We start from the raw sequence: 24,338 nt of genomic DNA on the forward strand, positions 1-24,338 counted from the left end.
CATGACGCACGACATTTAATGAGAATATAATATTATGAGTAATAAATAATGAGTTGTGACATTAATTGACAAATTAATTATGTCAGTTTTATAAATTTACATTTTAAAGTTGACGTCGTGGCATTTACATGAATGCCGTCAAATTACAACAATAACATATATTTATAAATCTTATTTTCAATTATCCAATTCATATGTTTTCAGTTTAAGAAATATGTGCATGACTCCGACATTATATTATTTTTTTAATCTTAAAAGAGGTCGATCTTAATCAAATCGTCAGCAACTAAAAATCTCTTTATAAGTTACTATTTAAAATAGTTTATTTCCATTTTCTTATATTTATTTATTTTTCTTATTATTCCCTTAAAGCCGTTTTCGTGCTTAATTAATTTATTTGACCTTTTTTTTTCCCATTTGTTTTCTTATATTTAATAAGTCACGTGATAATGACATATCTCGGTTAATATATGGACAACAAGTGAGCCTAGTAAAACCAACGGATTTATCTATTTGTAATGGTGAAAAACGAAGCCAGGCTTCAAAATATGGTGAACAGTCATGTTTCTTATTTCAATTTCAAAATTTTTTTATAAATAAATTATTTATAATGTTAACAAGTAATTACAAGTGAAGTGGTAACACAATTATATATAAATATCAATTTTTAATTTTAGTAGCACGAATCAAATAAGCAACTTCGGTAGTAAATAAATTGTTGTTATTTCTTAAGATCCCTAGTTCGAACATCAGGAATGCATATTATGAGTGTTTAATGCCAAATAATTGATAGTTATCTTTGAATAGGTACTACATTGTACTTATATCATATTAATAAAAAAATAATTTATATCAAGCTCGACTAAAACTCAAAATAAAGAATGAAGCTCGACTTGACCCGAAAGCTCGCGAGCTTAAATTTTTCAAATTAAACCTGAGGTTGAAAAACTTGAACTTAAAATATTTTCAGACTTATCTCGAATGAAGTTCAAACTCAAATTTAAACATAAACCTTAAGTTCATAAAAGCCTTATATTTTATTTTTAAACAAGAACAACATATACATGTTAATATTATTAATAATTTAATTTAATATATTGTTTTTTAAATTACTCGTAATTTTTTTAATCAAATATCAAATAATTAATTTTGATAAGAATTTGAGAAATTCAATCTATTTAATATAAAATTAATTTAAATTAATAAACAATTTATCTGGTGTCATTTACTACCGAACTTCCACCGACAGCTATTATTGGAATGAGTGGCAAATAGAAGTAACCTGACACTGCCCTTGATGCGTATGGCCTCCATCAATGTTATAGTTCTACGGGCCTCCTCGAAACCATATACGAAACATTATTATGTGATGCGTCATGTCAATATAAAATAATTAAATTATATATGACACATTATTATGTAACGCGTCATGTCAATATAAAATAATTAATTGAAAATCTCATCATTTCTGAAATTGTGTATGCTACTTTCCTTTCTTACCCTTCGATCATTTAATAAACAATTTATTTCACTTTATTAATTGTTGTATCGAAAAGGAATTCAAGTAGAGACCATCCGTTCATCCGTCCCACCTGCCACGGGGTCCATTTCCCGGACACCACATGAATCATAAATTTACAAAAGATAAAATAATCTTAATGACCAAAAATCTCAGATAATATACGATTTTGACCAATTTTTTTTGGATTTGCGAAAATGACCAACAAAATCGCAATGCGATCTCTAATTCGCATTGCGATCTCCACTATCGTAAATTCGCGTTGCATTTCGCGTTACGATAGTTGAAAATCGCGTTGCGATAGTCTACAGTTATCGTTGCGATAGTTGAAATCGCGTTGCGATAGTTGCAAATCGCAATGCGATTTTCCATTTCGCGTTGCGATAGTCTACAGTTGTCGTTGCGATTTTTCAAATTCGTTATGATAGTTAAAAAAAAGATTTTGTTTCTTAAGAATTTTCTCTAAAAAGATAGTATCCGCGCGGACGTGTCGAAGACACGTATTACCACGACCACGACCACGACCACGACCACGAGACGGACGGCGGCGGTGCGCGAGAGTCCCCATTGTTCTCTATCACTCAACAAGGAAGTGAGAAAGCCAAGCCTTAAATACTATTCCAAATAGTGTTTCCAATACTATGTGGGATTTGAGTATTACCAACACTTGTTCCCAATACTATGTGGGATTGAGCCTTAAATAGTGATATTATTTTTGAATGTTTTGCTTAAAATTGCAATAATCGCGATTGATTGTAGATTGACTTTTAATTATGACATATTTAATCGTATAATACTAATGCAATTGGTTGCTAATTCAATTGTTTTAAGGTGCATGATTGTTAATTGTTTCCTGAATAATCACATTGTATTGGAAACAAGTGTTGGTAATGCTCAATCCCACATAGTACTGGAAACACTATTGGGAATGATATTTAAGGCTTGGCTTTCCCACTTCCTTGTTGAGTGATAGAGAACAAGGGGGACTCTCGCGCGCCGCCGCCGCCGCCGTCTGTCTCGGGTCGTGGTCGTGGTCGTGGTCGTGGTAATACGTGTCTTCGACACGTCCGCGCGGATACTATCTTTTTAGAGAAAATTCTTAAGAAACAAAATCTTTTTTTTAAACTACCACAACGAATTTGGAAAATCGCAACGACAACTGTAGACTATCGCAACAACAACTGTAGACTATAGCAACGCGAAATGGAAAATCGCAACGCGATTTTCAACTATCGCAACGCGAAATGGACAATCGCGTTGCGATTTTCAACTATAGCAACGCGAAATGGAAAATCGCAACGCGATTTTTAACTATCGCAACACGAAATGGAAAATCGCAACGCGATTTTCAACTATCGCAACGCGAAATGAAAAATCGCAACGCGATTTTCAACTATCTCAACGCGAAATGCAACGCGAATTTGCGATAGTGGAGATCGCAATGCAAATTAGAGATCGCATTACGATTTTGTTGGTCATTTTCGCAAATCTAAAAAAAGTTGATCAAAATCGTATATTATTTAGGATTTTTGGTCACTGAGGTTATTTTCTCTTTACAAAATTAGCACTTTCCAACCTTTTCTACAATAAAGAGTTTTATTGCACGTTTTGAACAATCAGTTTTTTCATCGATTTTGTAGATTTTTAATTTAATCAATTCAATTAATTCTAATTTTAAAATTTTAAATTAATTTAATTGAACTGAGATAATTTTATCAATTTCATTTGTTAATATGATTAACTGAGTTATACATTGATTGGGTAAACAAGAGTTTCATCGGTGGGTTAATTTAATTAATTTTTCAATTTTAATTGAAAAAAATATTAATAATTGTTTTTTCTTAGATTCCTTTGTGTAATACCCGAGAAAGGCTGATTTCTTTACGCAATACCCGAAAAGGCTGCTTTCTTTATTCTAAATCAGGGAAAAGGGCTGGTCCTACGGAACATAAAATGTAAAATATTATACAGTAAGTTATATATTACCCATTAAAAATAAGATTTAAATTTAATTTTATAAACTTATATATCTGAATCTCAATCACTTGTATTAGGGATGGCAAAAAAACCCGAACTCGACCGGAAAAAAAAAACCGAATTAAACGGGTCGGATTCGGGGATGATAAACGGGGACGGGGACGGGGACGAGAACGGAGAAAACTCATTTATTTTAAACGGGGACGGGGACGGGGACGGATTTGGTAATCCCTCCCCGATTACCCGCCCCGATACCCGACCCGATAAATATTAAAAATAATTATATATATATATATATATATATATATATAATATTAATAAATTTAATTTAAATAAAAAATATATATTTAATTTAAATATATATATACACCCGACCCGATTCCCGACCCAATACCGACCCAATACCCGACCCAATACCTGGCCCAATACCCGTTTAAATACCCGTTTATGCTAAACGGGGATACCCGTTTCCCCGATTACCCGACGGGGATCCCCGTTTAAATCCCTGCGGTTTTTTAAACGGGGACGGGTACCGATTTTTTAAACGGGGACGAGGACGGGGGGACCAATACCCGGCCCGAACCCGGCCCGTTGCCATCCCTAACTTGTACTAACATCAGGGGCGGACCTCCATAGAGCCCGGGCAACCCCTCATCCAGAGGTGGACCTCTATGATACCCGGGTATCCCAAGCAATCCCTCCACAAGTGACACCCCTAATCCAAGTATCACCCCTCAAAATTATAACCCTTGAGACTCTTGTAATCCTTGACGAAGGCTCTTGGATCCGCCTCTTACTAACATTCATTGACATATTAAAGGTTATATAATTATATTATAATACCTATATTAAATAATTTTTTATTAATGAATTTTTAAATGTTATAAAATAATTATTTCTTAAAAATATTTATAAATGATTATTTATCATTTAATACTGTTTTAATATATATATATATATATATATATATATACACACGTATCATTTTATAATAATTTAATAAATTATTATTTATTTGTTTGTTATACTACCTGCTGAAGTCAATCCTCAATCTATTTTATAAAGATTCGGCCAGGCCCAGTGTTCCCTTGAGCAATCAGAGTACAAACACAATTATTATATGTGATTTTAAGTTACATATAATGGGAAGAAGTAGAATCATAAAATAGTAAAATGGAAATGAAAACAATAATGGGAAGAAAAATGACGTTGTAAGTGTACACTCATAATTAATTCATCATCGTGTATAATTTAATTAATAATCAAAATATTTCAAATTACAAATCATAATAAATCTTGATGTTAGTTATACATAGCGAGATTTAAAATAGAATAAAACAAGAATAAAGTCTCTCAAAACAAAAATAAGAATAAATATTAATTCAATTTTAAATAAATAAAAAATTACTTTATAATCAAATAAATATTAATTTAATTGAAATTATTATAATCATAAATTATCTATAAATTATATATTTTTTATTATTCTTAAGTGATTATAAGGTAATAATGTAGTATTTGTTTGAAACAATTTTAACCATTTGACAATGAACATTCAAACACTCTTGTAGACATCATGTTCGAACCAAATATATTCCCTTTACTACTGAGATCGTCTGGTTCCATATTAAAAATTTATAAAAAATTTAATATGTATTTATTATTTTATGCATAATCTAATAAATGTATTAAAAAAATTAGGGTAAAGTATACATATGATCCCGACTATAGAACGTTACTTTGTTAAGTCTTCCAACTATTAAAAGCTATAAAATGGTTACTGACTATTAAAAGTTACAAAATGATCTCAATTATAGGATATTGTTTTGTTGAGTCCGTGACTATTAAAAATTAGAAAATGATCATCGACTATTCATATGTTCTATACTTGTTTTTTTCGTTAAAAAATTAATGATAGTTTAAGCTGGACGTTAATTTGCTGACTAAGATATGATAAAATCACATTTTAATGATGCTTTCAAACACTGGCTCGATGACATAATAATTCGAGTACCAAATCAACGTCAAAATGTAAACAAGAGTTGATCCATAAAATACAACTCAAATAATTATAAGATCATAATTTATCATATCTTAATTAATAAGTTAACGTCTAGCACAGACGATCACTAAATGAAAAAGGATCAATTTAAAACATATAAATAGTTAAGTGACCATTTTATAATTTTTAATAATAGAAAAATCAATAAAGTAATTTCATAATCAAAAAATCATTTTGTAACTTTTAATAGTCGAGATTCAACAAAGCGACGAGATTATTTGTATACTTTACCAAAAAAATTAATACTACTGAACCCAAAAGGCGAAGGTCCAAAACTAAATTGGGCGAGCTTAATTGAACCAGTGGACTAACGAGCCAGTTATATTTGGGTTAGGCTAACCGAACAATACCCAGAATCACAAAGCTGATTTGATTTTGGAGCGTCCGATTCATACCCAAATCAAAACCAAAACCAATGGACGATGATGCAATAAAGATAACACAAACACAACAGCATCAAAAAAATATCTTGGGCCAAAATTACTAAAAGGACCATGATTTACCCACGATATAAAACAGAAGCGAAGGGCAAATGTTGTCCGTCTTGTAAGTTGAAAACATATTAGTCGTAGGCTATATTCTTTGGCATTTTCATTAGGGTTTTACATTTGTTCACATTTCAACTCTCTCTGCCCAGTACTAAATCATGAGGTAAGCTTAACGATCTTCCTTTTTTTTATATTTTTATTTCCATATCTAATCTTTGGCCCCTGTCGTCCCCGGCTGATTTGAATGATATTAAGCTTTCTTTATCATTTATGTTCTTTGTCTGTTTCAGTATATGCGTGTTCTTTTCATAAATGTTTTCATTATTAGGTTGTTAATTAACTATTATGAAGAATTGCTGTAGTGGGTTTTGATTACGGTTGGTAACTTGGTATCTGCGATTGTTTTGTTTTGGGTGTATTTTAGTTTGAGATTTTCTTTTATTAACTATGGTTGAGTTATTTTGGTTATTTTCTTTCTTTCTTTATAGTCGTTATCCCGAGGTGAAATGGGCTCAAAGAGCTGATAAGGTTTTCATTACGGTGCAATTATCCGATTCGAAGGATGCAAAGGTCAATCTTGAGCCGGAGGGAGTGTTTAATTTCTCTGGTACTGTTGGAACTGGCAATACCCATTATGAGTTGAAGTTGGATCTTTATGATAAGGTCATTGTGGAGGTAAGATATCGGTCAAGTCATTATCGAGAATTGACAAAGCGTATGATCCATTTGTTTAGATTTTTTAGAGAATCCTGGATGCTGTCGATTATGTTGATCAGTTTATGATAGTATTATGTTGATGATCAGTTGCTTTTTAAGTGAATTCCGAATATTTTATACTTGCCTTTAGTGTCCTATTTTTAGTACTACATTTTAAGTGCATGAGATTTTTTGGGTTATATAACTTTATGGATGTGCTTGTTAGAAGGGTGACAAAAGTGAAAGAAAATGAATTTTTGGTGTGTTTTGAAAGGGAAAAATAAGAGTGAAATAGCAAAGTAAATTATTTTACATTTCCGGGTCCAACAACCGTTGAACGAAATAAGTTTTTTTCTTTTTCTATCAAGCATACTAATGCAAAAATTCAAAATTCTATTAACTCTATCGAGCTAGGTCTCAGTTATTTTTGGAACTCCTTGAAAGTGTTGCCTATTAATATGCTCTCAATGCTTGGGATAAACATCCTTCCTTATTTGACATATTGTAAAATTTTACATTTTTTTCTTGAAAAAAGGAAAGCAAAATAAATGTAGGTGTAAGGAGCATATTCTGCATCTTAGAGAAAGCTGAGAAAGTGTGGTGGAAAAAATTACTCCGTGGGGATGGCAAAGCCCCTCATTATGTCAAAGTGGATTGGGACAAATGGGTGGATGAAGATGAAGACAAGGGTATGTTTCTTTATTCAGATTGAATTGATGCGGAGGCCAGTACAGTTTAAACTGAGAATTTATTATTTGCTTCTACTTCTGATCAGGTGCTGGCAATCTTGACTCGGGAGGAATGGACTTCTCGGTATGAGACAGATAATATGATATTTTATGTCAAATCTCTAGTTCCTTCATTAACTTATGAAGACTTCCTTTCTTACCTTGTAATTGTGTTGTTCAGAACTTTGGTGGTATGGGCGGCATGGGTGACATGATGGGCGGAATGGGTGGCATGATGGGTGGAATGGGCGGCATGATGGGTGGAATGGGCGGCATGGGTGACATGATGGGAGGGATGGGCGGAATGGGCGGCATGGGTGACATGATGGGAGGGATGAGCGGAATGGGCGGCATGGGTGACATGATGGGAGGGATGGGCGGCATGGATGAGTTTGAAGGCAGTGATGATGAAGGTAAGAATTGTAAAACTGCTTTAACGGTGATATTTTGCCTGAGATGAACTTTAATCTTGATGGCTCATGTTTAATATGTTTGCTGGTTTCCGGCCAAATGTAGGGCAAGAAGCAACAAAGCAAGCTGACAAGGCTGAAGGAGATGCAAAGCCAGATGAGCATGGCGCAGGAACTTCGGAGAAAAAGGAAGCTGAGGCAAGCACATGAAATCAGTTTAGCTGAAAATTGAAATGCTGTTTAGCTATGGGTGTGCGTTATATTTTTTTTTCCGTATCTTGGACAGGAATGTAAGCCTGGTGTGTTTTTAACTGCGTGAGATTAAAAATTTGGTTAATCCGGGAGGATATATGTTTCTGACCAATGGGTAGACAATTTTAGCTCCTTGACATGAATTAGGATGCTGTACGTGTACCTTTTAAATCATTTAGAAATGAGATAATATTTGTCCCCCCAATAATTCTTTCTGCACAATCCCGAAGAGCTGCTGCTTTTCCTACCTTCTTTGTCGCAGCATCAAAGGAGGCGTCACAGCATATCTTAACAAACCTAGTTTCCGACCGAACTGGCATCATGAAACTTAGAAATTTGCTGTCAATCTTCTATAGGATTACCAATCAATGAATTTGTATATACGAGGTTTAAGTATTTTTGTGTGTAAATTCTTGAATTTCAAGTAAGTTAATCTCTTGGGGCTTCAGACTTATTTTTATAAACCTTCTAGTGTTTTAGGTATAGAAAGGGAGATAAAATATTGATGAATGAGAATTTAATTGATTATTCTTTTGACGGTGTCTAAAAATCTTTCAATAATACCAACAACTAATTGGTCTAGTGGGATGAGATATTAGGTTCTTTAAATAAGGTTAGGGGTTCGAATTTTGGCGTTTGAGAATGGAGCAAACTGGGTTGGGAGAATCGTCCTCGTCTCTGCAGTACTCGATCTGGATTGGTTGGTCAATAGATCTGATACCAGTGATTAATTAAAAAAAATCTTTCAATAGTATTAAATTATTCTAAAATCTTATAAACAAAAATGTTAATTGTTGAATTTTTATTTTTAATACATGTTATGACTCTAACTTTGATGGTATTGTCTTAATCTCAAAATAGGAGGTACTTAGTAATCTAATTTGATGCTTGTGGAAAAGGTGAAACCTAATTTGAAGATTAAATAAAGGGTGAACTACTTGTTTAATCACTCAATAATTTGTGTGGTTTTATTTTGATCATCTAACTATTTTTTTAAATCATACTTAATTATACGTTTTTATTTTATTTTGGTCACTAGTCGTTAAAAAATTAACAGTGATGTTAACAAGTTATTATAAGATAATGTCATATTATCGTTGAAAAAATTAAAACAATGTCATATGAGTACTTCTGTTAATTTTTCATTTATGACTAATCAAAATGAAATCAAAACCTAATATTAGGTATGTTTTTGAAACAAAAAAATAGTTTGATGATCAAGACGAAATTGAATAAACAGTTGGATGACTAAATACGAAATTTACCCTTAAATAAAAGAGGGCAACGAGGTGGCACAAATTGATTGGCCACAAGAAACCAGTTAAGATGAACCTGACCGTTTACAATTGCCTGTGTAAAACCCTGAATTCGTAGGCCTCCCCGCGTTGCTTTGCCTCTTTGCTCTTTTTCAATAGCTAAAGCTCAGAACAGCACAACGACGATTGAGAAAAAAGACACAGAGATGGAGATAGATACCTCAGATATGGACGTAGAACAACAACAACCGGTTCAGAACAGTCAGAGCTCAACCAAGATATTCGGTCTAAAAAATTCGATACAAACCAATTTCGGCGACGACTACGTTTTGCAAATCGTCCCCAGGTACGCTTTGAAAAAGGGAAATTTTTGAAATTTTTGTGTGGTGTTAAAGTTGATGGTGGTGGGTTTTGAAAAAGGGATGATTGGACTTCCATGGCTGTATCATTGTCGACTAATGCAGTGAAGCTTTATTCTCCAATGACTGGTCAATATATTGGAGAGTGTAAGGGACATTCCTCAACCATTAATCATATCTATTTTTCTGGTGCTTCCAATCAAAATGTTTTGCACTCTTGCTCCTCTGATGGAACTATCAGAGCGTGGGATACCAGAACTTTACAACAGGTGAATTTTTAGACCAGCCTTTTCTTGTACAATTTTGAAAAGGACCCTTCTTTAAAAAAATGTGCAATTTGGTTGATGATTTTTTTTAATTTGTAGGTTTCGTGTATTACTGCCGGCTCTTCTCAAGAGGTCTTTAGCTTCTCATTTGGAGGGCCAGATGATAATCTTTTGGCTGCAGGATGTCAATCCCAGGTCTACACATTTTATGTTTTAAAGTTATTGTTTTTCCCACTTTATGTTAGTTTTGGCCTAGTGTTGATGTAAAGCGGGTGATGTTCTTGCAGCATTGTTGTCAATATGCTTATCCTCTGTGCGAAAAGTTGCTAGACACAACTTATTTTTTTGACAGTGCCTCAGTTCTCATGATTGTTACTTGCTTGTTTATCAACGACACAGATACTTTTCTGGGATTGGAGGAACAAGAAGCAAGTCGCATGCTTGGAGGAGTCTCATGTGGACGATGTTACTCAGGTCAGTCTTCCACCCTGTTCAGTTTGAGGTCTATGAGTTTCTACTGTTTCTTCTACATAATTACATCCCAATTTTTTTGACCATGCTTGGAATGCGGAAGCTTAATGTAGATTAACAAATTTATATACTTCAGCCATAAGCTAGTAAATGTTGGGATTTGGCAGCTGAATCATGTGGCTTATTGTTGTCATTGGCATTTATCCTATTGTTGAAAGGTACACTTTGTAGCTGGCCGTCGAAACAAACTAGCTTCTGCTTCTGCTGATGGATTGATATGCATATTTGATACCAACGGGGATATCAATGATGATGATCATCTTGAATCTGTAAGTGCAGACTCATTTATGTTAGTTTTTTCAGTAGATGCTCTACCTGCTAGATGATATTGCTTCCTCATCCTTTTAGAACTACGAAGGCCGGTTTCTTCTTAGGTACTTGTTCCAATCATAAAAAGTTTTAGCAGTTAGCTAGATGGTAATTTGGTTGGTATATTGTTACTTATTAGCATATGGTTGAAACTTTTTGTTGGAGTTGTTGAAGAGCTGTATTTCAGCACATAATTGGGGGTGGGGTGGGGTGGGATACAGATGATTACCGTTAACTCCTTATGAGTTAATCGTCTTAGGATAGCTTTCTATAAATACTTCATTTGCGATTTCCTTGTTTCTGTCTGTTCCTTTTCAAACTGTCCTTTCAGTCTATACACTAAACAAGAAGATGAGTTATTTTAGCTGTAAGATTTCATTTAAATGCTCATAGTCCAAAATTAACTACTATGTTTGCTTGACTTAGTGGTTTAGCGAATGCATAGTTTATTCTTGATAAATTACTGCACATGGGAGTATGATTAATTTTTATCCCAACATTTCAGGCTATCAATGTTGGAACTTCAATTGCGAAAATAGGGGTTTTGGGGGACTCTTCTGAGAAGCTCTGGTGTTTGACGAACATCGAGACCTTAAGGTATCTTTATGTTTGAACCTCAAAACACGAGCTTTTGTTTAATGGAAGCTTCACTTTTCTGTACCCTTCATTTAGTGGTTATGAATTAGGAACTACGCAGAAAAGGTTTAAGCTCCATGACTTTGCTATAAAATGCCGTAAATAGACATGTTTCCCCCAGAACTAGTACTTAGACGTTGGAATTAGGAACCTCAAAACATTTATTTCACTACTCCTTTGTAGTGTATGGAATTGGAACAAAGGAACCAACGAAGCGAACTTTGAGGATGCTCGTTCATTGGCATCAGAGAGTTGGACATTGGATCATGTAAGTCTGAAAATAATTGAAATCATTTACCGGCTTTCTTCTGTTAGGAGTCATTTTTGAAGTTCAAATTCAGAGCTTTTTCTAGGGTAAAGCAGCCATGAAACCGGATTGAACACGCACTAAGTTGTCAATATCTTTTGCAGGTTGCTTATTTTGTTGATTGTCACTGTTCTGGAGGAGAGAATTTATGGGTGATTGGTGGGACTAATGGTGGCTCTTTAGGTTATTTCCCGGTAAAGTATAAAGGAGAAGCAGTGATAGGACCCCCAGAAGCAGTTCTCTGGGGTGGTCATATGGGTGTTGTTAGGAGCATATTGCCTATGTCAAACATGCAAAGCGGACCTGCTCAAAGTCGAGGCATTTTTGGATGGACGGGAGGCGAGGATGGTCGCTTGTGCTGTTGGATGGGCGATGATTCACCAGAGATCAGTCGGTCTTGGATGTCAAGTGCTTTGGTCAAGAAGTCTCCACGAATTCGCAAAAACTGTAGGCATCAACCGTACTAAGCATATGAATTCCTTCTCTCATGGTGTGCGTCTAATAGCGTTCTTTAGTAACTCTACTTTTCCCACTAAACTTTTACAAGTTCAGCAAGTGCTGTTTATTTTGATGTACTGTAATGTGAGAAAATGAAAGCATTCTACCATTAATAACAATTATTTCATTATTTTGTCACTAATTTGGAGTTTTGTAACTAAAATTTTTGAGAAGAAAAACTAACAATTAGGTTCCAACAAGTTGACAAGAGATTATCATGTAACTTGAATGCATAAATTTCATAGTAACCCGTTCTGAATTCTGCGATGTTTACATAATATTGGTTATTTGGACCATTCTGACATTTAAAAAAACGATAGAAACATATTTCAGTTATTTGGATGCAACCTGCTTCTAAAAATAGCAATGTTGTCCAATATAAAGCAGCACGACATCAACCTCGACCTTGGCCACTACCTGTCACCACAAGGAAAAGCAGCAGACCACTAGTCCGAATATGTCAAAAATGTAAAATTAACCATCACACATTATTCAAATGCAAAAAATACACACTATTGTGCAGCTGTTTGTTATAGCAATTTTACCTCTGCTTCCACTGGTCTTTCCACCTGACCCACCCCTGCCTCGTCCACCTGCACCCTTGGCGCCATCTTCAAATCCATACCTAGATCCTTTTGGTTGCCTTCCAGGACCATCTTCTCTACCTCTTCCTCTGCCACGCCCTAAAACAGGAGGCTTCCTATCTGAGAAGGTCAGCATAGTCAAACAGCCAAGTTAACTACTCCAGTTTTCATATGCAGAAACCTCTAGTAGTATCAATTATCAACCTCAAGGTTAAAGTTGTGATAAGTTGGTGCCCGATTCTGAGTGCAAATATCTAGATGCACAGAAACCAATATGATGCAAACAGAATAAGATGGAAACATAAAGGACAATGTATGGACAAAAATTACATTACTTTCAGCAAACAATTATCCAAGCACAATTTAATCTGGCAACATATGCTTCAGAGATTATAGTACATATGCTTGCAATGCAACTCATCAGAGAAACATTTTACTTGTAGCAAAATATTTTTATTTAAATTGAATACTACGATAATTATCCCCACCTTTTAATACATAGAAAGAAAATCATACCTGCACGGCTCTTTGTTTCTTCCTGAACTTTATCAATTACCTGAAGTTCAATGGTAAAGCTATTAAGATTAGCAGATTGGTGAAATAAGGTACTAAAATGGTTGGGAGAACGCAGAATAACAATAATAAAAACCCGGCAACAATAATTTTGTGGAACTTAAAATTTGAGAAGGTGCAACGCGAATGCCAATAAGTACAAAGATCCAAATTTCGGTTTTCCTTAAAACTTAAGAGACGGCACATGTTCTTATAAAAACAAACTATTACCCAGCTAGATATAGAAACACCCATTTTAACACCATAGTTTTAAATCACTAAAGATCCACTATATGCTTTCATGAAGATAACTATAAATCAAGCATTTATAAATTTAACAGATTGAATGAAATTAAAAATGTTATACGCTTAACATAAGGAAACTAAACAACATCTTTTAGGAGTAAAAGCTACCTCATCAGGAACTCGAAGATACTTGATAGTATTTCCACGGATATAGCATTCCGGCATTCGCCAAAACCTGTCTCCATCCTACAACATGTTTTCAATCAAACCCCAACCATTTTTTCCCTTTCTTTAAGAGAAGAAAAAATCATTCTTACATTTATTCTTAATAAGAAATCAAATACAAGAAAGAAACATTGTTCGAGTAATTTTTGTACCTTTGAAGTGCAGATGACTTCTCGAAGATGTATGTTCATCCAAGTGTCGCAATTGACCAAATGTCCGTTATAAGTCTCCCCATTTTTTAGTTCCACCAGCTGTTAGAGAACAGAAAGGGGAAGGAAAAAGAAGAATCGCTTAAAAAATCAATAAATGAACTAAACATTTAGCAAGAAAGTCCAGGATGGGAATGCAAGGGAAAACTGTGATCTTACCATAGGATGGCCCTGAGCAGTTTTTAGTACAGAAAGAGGAAGCTGGCCAAGGTTTAAGTAAAATGGATTAGCCGAGAAAATTAGATACAAATAAATAATAACATTTTAAAAAAATAACAGAAAATAAAATTAATCCAAAAACCCTATGACATCATAGGAAGCGTTGCTTGGAACATTTTTCTTTTTCATTTCCCGGTTTCCCCCTTTTGCAGGCGATTTCTAAGGAATCAAAACGACAAGTTAATAGAGTAACATACCATTTTTCTCCTCTTCGAATGGAGTAGAGGCCTAAATAAGAATCCTCGAAAAAACTGCGACAAAAATAAAGGAAAACAGGGAGAAAAAAAGTCAAGAGCAATATCACGGAAAGTAAGGTAATGAAATTTATTAAGAAAACAAGGAACTAGTCTTAATTACGATAGAACAATTACGATTTCAAATCTAACCCTACCTCAGATGAACAATTTATATAATATTATACAACTCATAATTACAACGAACATTAAAGCTTTGATTTGACAAGGGAAAAAAAACAAGGAAATCAATGTGCTCAATAAAAATCCTAAATAAGAAAGCAGAGTGAAGTCGTTAATACCAACGAGAGAGAAGGAAGATAGCCGAGGAGAGACGAACAACTTTTCAGGCTTTTATTTGAATTTCGATCTCACTTCTATGTTTCCCCCCCGACCTCACGCACTGATTTAAATACAGAGTTTGCTCCCAGGAGATCCGGCGGGGTTTTATTAGCCTTCAAGACGTTTATAAATATAAAAATTAAAAATCTTTTTTAAAAAATAGTACTCATTATTATTAGGAAAATTATCCTAATACACATTCAATACGTGTCATCTTTGGAGACAGTGTTTAAGATTTAAAATAAATTATATTAATATTTATTACTAATTTTAAATATTTTTAACCAATCACACGTATACAGTATACTGATTCATCAAATCTGTATTTTTTTTGTTCATTCAATTTAAGCTTTATCTATTATTTTTTTCATTCAAATCTAATCTTAAAGCACCGGTACCTGCCAATGATTTTGACTTTCAATTTTTATAAATACATGAGAAAATAGCTTCATCAACATCGTCAATATTTAAAGACAACTTTGATAATTACTATAAAAAACATTCTAAATAATTTCAACCATTCAACATTTCTCCATTTCCCCCCACAATGTATGGATGAACATGTATACTCCTGGTCAGAAGTGTTTTTTTTTTGAATAATTGGGGCAAGCTTCACAGGTTTTTTAATATCATTGAAAAGAGTAAACTGAACAAGATAATTTTATATACGGCGCTGTTGGTTCTTAGACGTTTTCTTAAGATTAAATTACAAAAAGAATCGAACCGAACCCAATCGATACGGTAGCCATTCCTAGTAGGGCACTGTTGTACATTTCCAGCGCTTGGGTAGCTAACATCTGTTCGCGAGAGGAACCTAAGGTAACATACAGAATAAGACGAAAACAAGGGGCAGAACCACATGGATGGAAGACGGATCAAGAGCTTGTGTCACTTTCATCTGGTTCTTTCCTTAAGGTTGTCAGGTCTATCAAATGCCGCATCGTCGGTCGGCCATGCGGGCAATTCCACGGCGACTTCAAGTCTGCCAAATGCTCAAGTATCTGGGAACATTACGTCATACTCAGATAAGCAATCATTTTGTACCCGTATAATATGCAGGATTCGGATATATAGAAACTGCAGCCGAATCATCAAATCAAAGCATTGTTTACTTTGCATGGCTAGGAATTGGCCAAAGCGTCCATACTCCATCAAGTGGAGATAAATCCAACCAGTGTATTTAAAGCCTATATATATATAAATGTTCACTATTATAAAAATTTCAGTATCACTTTTACCTTTTGCATTTCATTTCGTCCAAGTGGATCTCCAATCATGACGGATGATCTGCAAGCACGTGACGCTAACATCCCATGGACTCTAGTTGGGCAAACAGAATCAGATGTGTCCATTTTATAACTGCCGATTATTGAGCATTCTCCTTGACTGTCCGAAAGCGTAGAGATCAAGTCTTTGACATCTGTTTAAGGGGATAATCTCTTCATCAGCTTAGCGCTTAGATAATCTCTTCAAGACATCATTACATTTCATGAAACAAGAAGTCTGTCAAATAAAAATTAACCGTGCACATAAGACGGAGAATTTTAGGGTGTTTTTATAAAATGTCAATCACTTTAAAACTTTATTTACAGATGCAGCAATTTTACACGAGTCTAAAAATTGCTACACTCGGTCATATCTACTTGCACATAAGGGTATGCCATACATTGATTATGTTGTTCCCACCATCTTGGTATCTGTATTTCTTCCTTAAATTGCAATGTTGACATTTACTTTTTATATCATGCGTATACCTAAGTAGTTTGCAAGTCAATTACTAGAACAATAAATCCTAATATTGTGCGAGTGAGTTAACCAGCATATAGTTAAAGGGTAAATTGGCTTTGATAAAGAGCATCGTTGAACACATGAGAACACAAAAAAGGAGTACCTTCAACTCCAAAAGTAATGTTTTTACTAAAGGGAACAGCTCTGAGCTTAAAATGGTGCCCCGGTGGAGCATCTGGATCCTCTTCCAAAACAAACCCATTTTTCCTGAATATTTATTAGAAAGATATTCATAAGGCAACCATACAAGATTTACTTCAGAGAGGTCATGAAAATTGAAGTTTCAAAGCATTCAAAAAAGGGGGAAAGATATACTCAAATGAATGAAACATAATCACATCCAACAGGAAACTGAACCTGATTATGTCCATATGCATTGAAGCAACTACTTCTTCTGCAGGAGACAGCTCCAATTTCAGTGGCCTGGACATGGTAAGTCAAGTCCAGAATGTGATTCTCATTGGAAATTAAATGATCTCCATAATCAGAAAAAGAGTTGGAAAATAAATAGAAATAAATCTTAGAATACTAATCCAAAATAATATGACAGTACTTGTATATTCCATACACCTCAGTTCAATTGCTGCATCAGAGCAATCACAAGAACTATATCAAAGTCATCCAATTCCTACCCATTGAATGAAAAACTTGGAAGCTTCAGAAGAAGGGACAGCTTGATTGGTGCTTCACAAGCCACATGATGTATCCATTTAATTTAATAACTCTTAGAACTCTCCTAGATGACAGGCTACAACTACATGATATCTAGACATAAATAGAGTGATAATAACACTATCATATATAACCAATTTCTAGATCATTTTGAGCAAATTGATCATACCCATAAGAATCTACTTTATTTATCAGAAAAAATGATTAAAAAAACTCCTAGCATCAGGATCCCATATGTCGTTTCATGCACTTTTTTAATTATTAATTTTGTGCACTTTTAGGATCTATTTACTAGTCATCGATCATCATCATCTAAAATACTTGGCAACTGACTTCAGCATTTCTGATTGAGAAAACGTCTTTTTTCTTCAAAATAAGTAATTCAACACATAATAAAACTCCTCACCGAAGCAAAGGCTGCTGGTTCAAGATGGTTGATTGAGCCAGATGCTCAAAATTGTATTTCTCATCAGCAGCATGCTGAAAATAGACAGATCTTATGTTATTAGTTATTAAATAAAACAGCAAGTAATTCCACATTAAAGCGGCAAAACCAAGTAGGGACTAAAAGGAAATAGCTCATGCATTACCTGATCCACAATAAATAAATCTTCGTCTAACTTCCCGATAATGAATCCAAGATTAAATTGCCCAATAACCTGTGAAATACGATAGTATTTCATGCATGTATAAATTCAACCAACACATTCACAGTTTCAGACTTGCATTGTAATGTTAGAAAATTAACCTACTAGATACCAATATTATTAACAGAGACATTAGGTCGAGTTCATGATTGTCAATAAAGAAAATCATATTACTAACAAGAACTGGATAACAATTTCGCTACTTGGATTGAATCTTTTCATGGACCTTTTCTTCTTCATGCTGAGGAATCTATAACTAGTGTGCAATACTCTTGACATCCTCTGTTGCCTCTTTGCCAATAGGTCTTGAAATCTAAACTCCAAGATGGAACATATCTTTTTATCAGATGGAGGTATGGGAGCATCTACAACTAAAGCAGAGGATAAAGACTCTAATGTTGGAACTGTCAATGCCTTTTCAGGTACATCCTCAGGATTCTTGTGGAATAAATCAATTAGTTCTTTTCCCGCATAAGGCACCATGTTTTCGTGATTCTGTAATTCATGTAAAGGAATTAGCTGAAATCAAAAGAGAGAACATTGATAACAGTTAGACATTAAAGTTGATCTTCATGGTCCTGAAGGATTGTACCGCCATAACCATATGATATCTACCTAGGTTTCAGAGAAAGGATAGATGCATTGCACATAATTATGATACAGATCTTTCATAACTATAACCAAATACTCATGTTCATTTGAGGCATCTGATATATGTTTAACTAGGATATGCTGGATAAAAAGAAGAATCAGGTAGCATAGTTTAGAACAAAGTTTTGAAACCAAAAAGCAATATGCAGGGTTTTCCTAAATACTGGTTGGAGTTACTTTTGTTCTCAATATGGAATTTATCCAGCTTAGTTTTTCTTTTCTTGTTTCTTCGCTGGTAAAGCAGAACCGAATGAGTTTCAAATAGATAACAGGACCATGTACCTCTCCAGGTTTTCCACCACTAGGAGAACTAGGGTTTCCAATTTCACCCAAGATGTTATTTGCTCTAATAAACTTTCTAGGCTCATTCTCCTTCAACTTATAGGAATCATCAACTTGATCTCTTGAGCTCAAAGCACACATATCTGAATTGCTGTTCTTCGATTGATAATGAAGATTTTGATTTCTTAAGACAGGCCTTTCCGATAATACAGTACTAATGCTTTCATGTTTCCTCTTACTTATGGTTACAAATTCTTTCAGCGATGATTGAACACAGCTTGAATGACTCTTACGATCTCTACTTATAAAAATTTCTTTCCCAATTGCAGTTGAGGAAGATGCAGAATCCTTGTTAGATATACTGTTCATATGAGTTGTCAAACCCCCATTATTAGGCTCTGAACCATTGACCTTATTAGTTCTGTGAACTTGTAAGATGAAGTCCTTCTTCAATGAACCCTGATGGTGTCTAAGGATTGGTCCTTCTGAAAAATCCTTGTTAAGTGTACCATCCATATGACTTGTCAATTGCCCTGCATTAGCCTCTATAACACCATCAATCTTGTTTGTTCCCTGTACTCCTAAAGTCGACATGTTCTCATGATCACTAGAAACAAATCCTTCTGAAAACTCCAAACTTTGAGAGTTGATTTTAACAGTTGTAAAAGAGGGGTCCCCCTCCGCAGAATGTTCCTTCGTGGAAAGTTTCAAATTAACTCCAGCTGGAGGTAACTTTTTTAAAAGGCTATTATATTTTTCTAGTGAAGAGCAAAACTCAGAGGATTCAGCTTCCTTAGTGCTCTCAACACCATTAATTATGTAACTGGCATTACTCGAGGAATATATCTCCTGCAAACCCTCTCTCAAAGATCGCAAAATCAAGCTTTCATCAGAAAAGAACACTTTTCTTTTATCAGGAGTGACATTCACATCACATTCTCTAGTTGGAATGATAAAATTCATTACGGCTATGGGATACTGCTTAGAGTTTGCACCTTTATAAAATTCATTCACAAGCTTGCTCACCTTAGGCATATCCACTGGTCTACCATTTACAAAGAAGTATTGTCTATCTCCCAGATTGCGGCCACAACCCTGTCCAGACTTAGAAATAAAACCTTCAATGTTGCAGCTGTCTGATATACCTATAGATACAGGCTTTAAGCCGCTAAATGTGTTCACACCTAAAACTTGTATGATGTTATCTTTGAGGGAACAACTTCCCTGTGTTTTAAGAACCACAGACTTCGAATTTTTTCCGCTTGTGTTGCTGCAGACTAACCTGACCCCTTTTGCTGTGAGTGCATATGCCTGAATTGAAAGAACATTAGAATAATATCCTTTAATCCAAAATATTCTGGAGTAGTGAATGGATGAGTAATAAATAACTCAATGAAGACATAGCACAAAACTATGATTTAATGAGTATCCCTAAGTTCCTAATTATTAACAGAGAAAGGAGAAGAAAAAGCCAAAAGATAGTTGTCACGGTAAGAGACCCAAGAGATTACTATTTTATGAACTAATAAATTATATAGCGCCATGATGTGTCTGTGCACTGTAAGGATGAAACCATTAATCACAAGATACTACAAGGTTAAGCAAACAATAACTGAACAACATGTTGAGCATTACATAGACCCCGATCATAGTTTATAGGCATTTTTAATATCGTCCTGAAAATGTAGCAAATCTTACTATAAAGAGGTTCTTATATAAATTGTCCTTCTAAATCAAGGACAAGGACTCAAAAACAGAAATTTTCAAACCTATTTCATAATCTCCAAAGGCACAACAAATGAAGGAAATCAAATGTTTTTATCCACACATCAAAATATACCTATATAACAAGTAATAAAGTATAATTTTAAAGCTTTTGCCACCCATGGATGCACTCACAGTCAACAAGGAAATAAGTTTGCCATACTCCTTGCGTATGTTGCGATGAAATTCCTTGTTTCGCACTGGTAGGTTCGAGAACAACTTCTTTACAGTGACTGTAGTACCAATTTGCCGTGCAATTTTCTTCTCAGCTATTAACACACCCGAATGATCAAAAGTTAAATGCGTTGCAACTGGTTCATTTTTCGTTCTCGTTTCAATTGTCAGAATCCCCAAAGAGCAAAGCGAACTCAACGCTTCCCCTCTAAATCCAAACGTAGTCAGAGACTCAAGGTCTGGGAAATCCGCTAGCTTCGACGTATGATGTCTAAGTGCCACCACCTACAAAATAAAAACAAGTGTTTAAAATTACAAAAAAAAAACGAGGGAAAATAAGTGGTGAAACTTTTGTGATGCTAAATGGTGGATAATTTACCTTGAAATTAGTAGGGGAAATGCCGCAGCCATTGTCGATGACCTTAAACCATTCTTCTCCGTACTCTTTTAGAGCGATTTCGACGGTGGTGGCGCCAGCGTCGAGGCTGTTCTCAACGAGTTCCTTAACGGCTGAGGAGAGGTCTAATATGACTTGACCGGCGCAGATTCTGTGGACAACGCCTTTGTTTATAGGCTTAATTACCGGGGAATTGGACGGAGCCGGTCCTTCCATTGCAAGAGAGTAAATAATTCAACGAACCGAGCATCCACGAGAAACTTGAATGACAAAACCCTAGATAATGAATTAAGAGTACATAGAATTCCCTAGTCCGAGGCCAATAGTGAGAGTTAGGATTTAGAACATAGAGAGGGAGAAAGACCAAATCCTATTCCTATCTCGCTAGATTATGCCGCCAAAAAAAAAAAAAGCAATGCGACGAGCTGGTTACTTGGTGGCGCCAGTGAAATATTAACTCCGTAATCCGTACACAATTATTTCTTATGAAAAGGATTATGTCATAAACAATACTTAGTACTTACATCCAACGGTATTAAATATGCTTTAGTTACTAAGTAATAATTTCTCTTAAAAAGAATTAATTAAATCTTTTTATCATGATATCACTAGAGATGAGTATTTCATTAAAGTTCGACAGATTTAGATATGATCTTATAAAATCGATTTTTATTACTTAAATTTCGTATTAGATTTTAAAAAATACAAATCAACTAATATGAGTTTAAATTTGGAGTAAAAAAATTCAAAATAATACTCACTCAGTCCCATTAAATCTATTCATTATTGATTTTTTAAAAGTCAAAATTTAAATTTTGATCATAACTATTTTAAATATATTAAATAATTAAATTATATAAAATATATAGTTAAAAAATTATTTAATATTTTTAATATATATTGTTATATTTTTATCAATAATAAATTTTAAATAGTAATGAGTTAAAATTAAAAGAATTGATAAAAATAAATAATAGACAGATTAAATAGAACAGAAGAAATAATATTTAAAAATAATTACAATAATGTTTCTCTTTATATTTTTTCAATTAAATTCATATTTTACTTATCAAAAATAATTTTCTTTCACATATATTTATTTCGAATCTCAAAAGTGAATTTTATTTTAAAAGTCAGTTGTATCATATACAAATAAAGCCTCTCTAAATCTAGACCAATTCAATTGATGGTAAAAAAATATAATACTCGAATTGGATTTAATTGAGTCAAAAATCCAATCCTACTGAATTTGTATTTATCTCTGATTATTATTTAATTTACGTGAGAATTATCATATCAACATCATAAATTATTATTAAAGAACTACGAAAATAAATTATATCTTGAATGAAAATAAAAGAAAAAAATGCAATTAAAATTGTATTAGAGTGGTTATGACTTCCAGACAACAATTGCTACATTGCATTGCTTTGCTACAATCGTAAAAGAAAATAATTAGATATCTCTCATGTTTATTTGAACATTTATGTAAATTGTACGTATTCCTCAAAAGCATATTTTTAACCCCGCAAATTTGGTGCCAATTCTTGAAGGGCTACTTTTAAATTTATTTGAACATTTATGTAATTTGCTTGCCCTTAAATTTCATTAAAGTTCTCTTCTGCCGACCACACTGACGGTGCCATGAGAACGAACCCTAAAGCTAAACACAAATAAGGCCAACAATGGAGTCCACGACTCCAGTTTTCAGGTAAGGAGCTGACCACCTAATCCCCCAAAACCCTATTTCATTGCCCGCGAACCGATTTCCCCATTACTCGAAGTGGAAACCACGTGTCCCTCTCCGAAAACTTTTGCGATTCTATCAGTCGGAATCAACGGCAGATACGACGCTACCGCGTACCCTCTCTCTCCAGATAGACGGACCGCCTGATTGTACTTCCCCGACCAGTAAGCAGCCGTGGGGATGACCACTCTATGAGCCACTTGAGGGAAAAGCGGGAGACGGTTAAACGACCGCCAAGCTGAAACGGAGTACCGTTCAGCCACCAGTTTGTACTTGTCGTACATCTCCTTAGCCCTCGGTTCACACGTAATGTAAACGTCCCTCGTTATCGTCTTAGCCGCGTCTAGAACACCGACTCGTTGGACCTCCGAAGCCATTGTTCGAGCTTGGCATGAAGCCTGTTTTACGATAGACGGCACGTGACGTTCCAACTTGCCCACCTGTAGACCACGTGTCAAGAATAACGGTTACTTAACAAAACGGACCTAATAAAAAGAGAAAAAAAATGGCGTTTCGCGGGGCAGAGTGTGAATGTATACCTTGCTATCGACAAACTTGAGAAGCTTGAATGGTACATCATGGAATTTGTCGTAAACGGGGCCGATGACAGCCTTGACAGTTTTTTCGACGGTTTGTACGCCCGGTTTAAGTGGCCCGGAGTTTTCTCTAGCGTACTCGTAGATGCTTGATACACAGACAACTGCATAAATTGACGCCACTTTAACGAAATCTAGATACTTGAGCTTCTTCTCTATATTTTCTTCGATCTACATTGGAAAAAAATAACTTCTCATCCATCGAAAGGGAAAATTCAATTATCAAGAGATGCTTCTTCTTGCGCTTACCGCCTCTGTTTGTTTAGGATCTGAATCAGTGGTTGATGATTTGATGGTGGCTTCTTCCTCCGTTGGTTGTTTGAGATCTGTATCCGCCGTTGTTTTCACCATTTTCGAGACTACTACTTAGGAAACAAAGTATTCTTCGAATATAACGGAAATGACAAACCAAAGCGTTGTAACAACTCCCCTTTTTATAGCAATTATTCTATCTCAAGCGTTGATTCTTTGTGCAAGATCGACGGTCGTGATACGTTATTATTCCACATGGCAAGATATTAGAAGTGTCATGTGATCAGAAGGAATTAAGACTTGACAGTTTTGGAGTCTGTATAGTTTAGGCCGAGGGCAAATGTTGCAAGTCCATGGAGAGTAAGGGTTTGAAGTTTTGGACGAATAGGTGTCGTCAATAATTGACAAGTGGCAAAAGGAGATAGGGTTTTGTATCTTTACGTGCGAAGATATCATAGCTTGGC

At 34.7% G+C, this 24,338-nt stretch overlaps 5 protein-coding genes across 9 annotated transcripts; 2 read left to right on the plus strand and 3 right to left on the minus strand.

The window, feature by feature from the left end:
* The first annotated feature begins 6,100 nt into the window (after positions 1-6,100).
* On the plus strand, positions 6,101-8,214 carry LOC120173771 (uncharacterized protein OsI_027940-like). Of its 4 annotated transcripts, none has more exons than XM_039180844.1 (8): positions 6,101-6,209; positions 6,535-6,721; positions 7,278-7,431; positions 7,518-7,555; positions 7,652-7,742; positions 7,842-7,883; positions 7,987-7,998; positions 8,029-8,214. In XM_039180844.1, exons 1-8 carry the CDS (start codon positions 6,205-6,207, stop codon positions 8,088-8,090), a joined length of 591 nt encoding a protein of 196 aa, XP_039036775.1. In that variant the 5' UTR covers positions 6,101-6,204; the 3' UTR covers positions 8,091-8,214. The 4 variants fall into 4 exon arrangements, with proteins under 4 accessions (XP_039036775.1, XP_039036777.1, XP_039036776.1 ...); XM_039180846.1 differs by having other exon boundaries at positions 7,652-7,700; XM_039180845.1 differs by having other exon boundaries at positions 7,652-7,700; positions 7,987-8,214.
* Positions 8,215-9,570: 1,356 nt separating this feature from the next.
* Positions 9,571-12,432, plus strand: LOC120173767 (WD repeat-containing protein GTS1-like). Its single transcript, XM_039180839.1, has 8 exons — positions 9,571-9,734; positions 9,809-10,016; positions 10,113-10,208; positions 10,413-10,487; positions 10,703-10,813; positions 11,359-11,450; positions 11,673-11,757; positions 11,901-12,432. Exons 1-8 carry the CDS (start codon positions 9,595-9,597, stop codon positions 12,261-12,263), a joined length of 1,170 nt encoding a protein of 389 aa, XP_039036770.1. The 5' UTR covers positions 9,571-9,594; the 3' UTR covers positions 12,264-12,432.
* Positions 12,433-12,563: 131 nt separating this feature from the next.
* On the minus strand, positions 12,564-15,020 carry LOC120173774 (sm-like protein LSM4). Of its 2 annotated transcripts, XM_039180849.1 has the most exons (9): positions 14,865-15,020; positions 14,527-14,580; positions 14,270-14,311; positions 14,054-14,152; positions 13,845-13,922; positions 13,395-13,434; positions 12,951-12,998; positions 12,840-12,905; positions 12,564-12,711 (listed from the first exon to the last, which is right to left on the minus strand). In XM_039180849.1, the coding sequence occupies exons 2-9, from the start codon at positions 14,527-14,529 to the stop codon at positions 12,689-12,691; spliced, it is 399 nt and encodes a 132-aa protein (XP_039036780.1). In that variant the 5' UTR covers positions 14,530-14,580; positions 14,865-15,020; the 3' UTR covers positions 12,564-12,688. The 2 variants fall into 2 exon arrangements, with proteins under 2 accessions (XP_039036780.1, XP_039036779.1); XM_039180848.1 differs by having other exon boundaries at positions 12,652-12,711; positions 12,840-12,998.
* Positions 15,021-15,577: 557 nt separating this feature from the next.
* On the minus strand, positions 15,578-21,702 carry LOC120173775 (DNA mismatch repair protein PMS1-like). The gene is given in 10 exon segments (XM_039180850.1): positions 15,578-15,905; positions 16,143-16,324; positions 16,796-16,899; positions 17,050-17,115; positions 17,771-17,844; positions 17,955-18,061; positions 18,161-18,530; positions 18,945-20,255; positions 20,844-21,167; positions 21,262-21,702. Coding segments are annotated over 10 exon segments (2,898 nt in total). The 5' UTR covers positions 21,496-21,702; the 3' UTR covers positions 15,578-15,779.
* Positions 21,703-22,867: 1,165 nt separating this feature from the next.
* Positions 22,868-24,145, minus strand: LOC120173770 (stress-related protein-like). The gene is made up of 4 exons (XM_039180841.1): positions 23,955-24,145; positions 23,872-23,924; positions 23,566-23,793; positions 22,868-23,466 (listed from the first exon to the last, which is right to left on the minus strand). Exons 1-4 carry the CDS (start codon positions 23,971-23,973, stop codon positions 23,023-23,025), a joined length of 744 nt encoding a protein of 247 aa, XP_039036772.1. The 5' UTR covers positions 23,974-24,145; the 3' UTR covers positions 22,868-23,022.
* Positions 24,146-24,338: the final 193 nt, after the last annotated feature.

Source organism: Hibiscus syriacus, unplaced genomic scaffold, assembly GCF_006381635.1.
Source record: "Hibiscus syriacus cultivar Baekdansim isolate YM2019G1 unplaced genomic scaffold, ASM638163v2 tig00111983_pilon, whole genome shotgun sequence".
NCBI classification, from domain to species: domain Eukaryota; kingdom Viridiplantae; phylum Streptophyta; class Magnoliopsida; order Malvales; family Malvaceae; genus Hibiscus; species Hibiscus syriacus.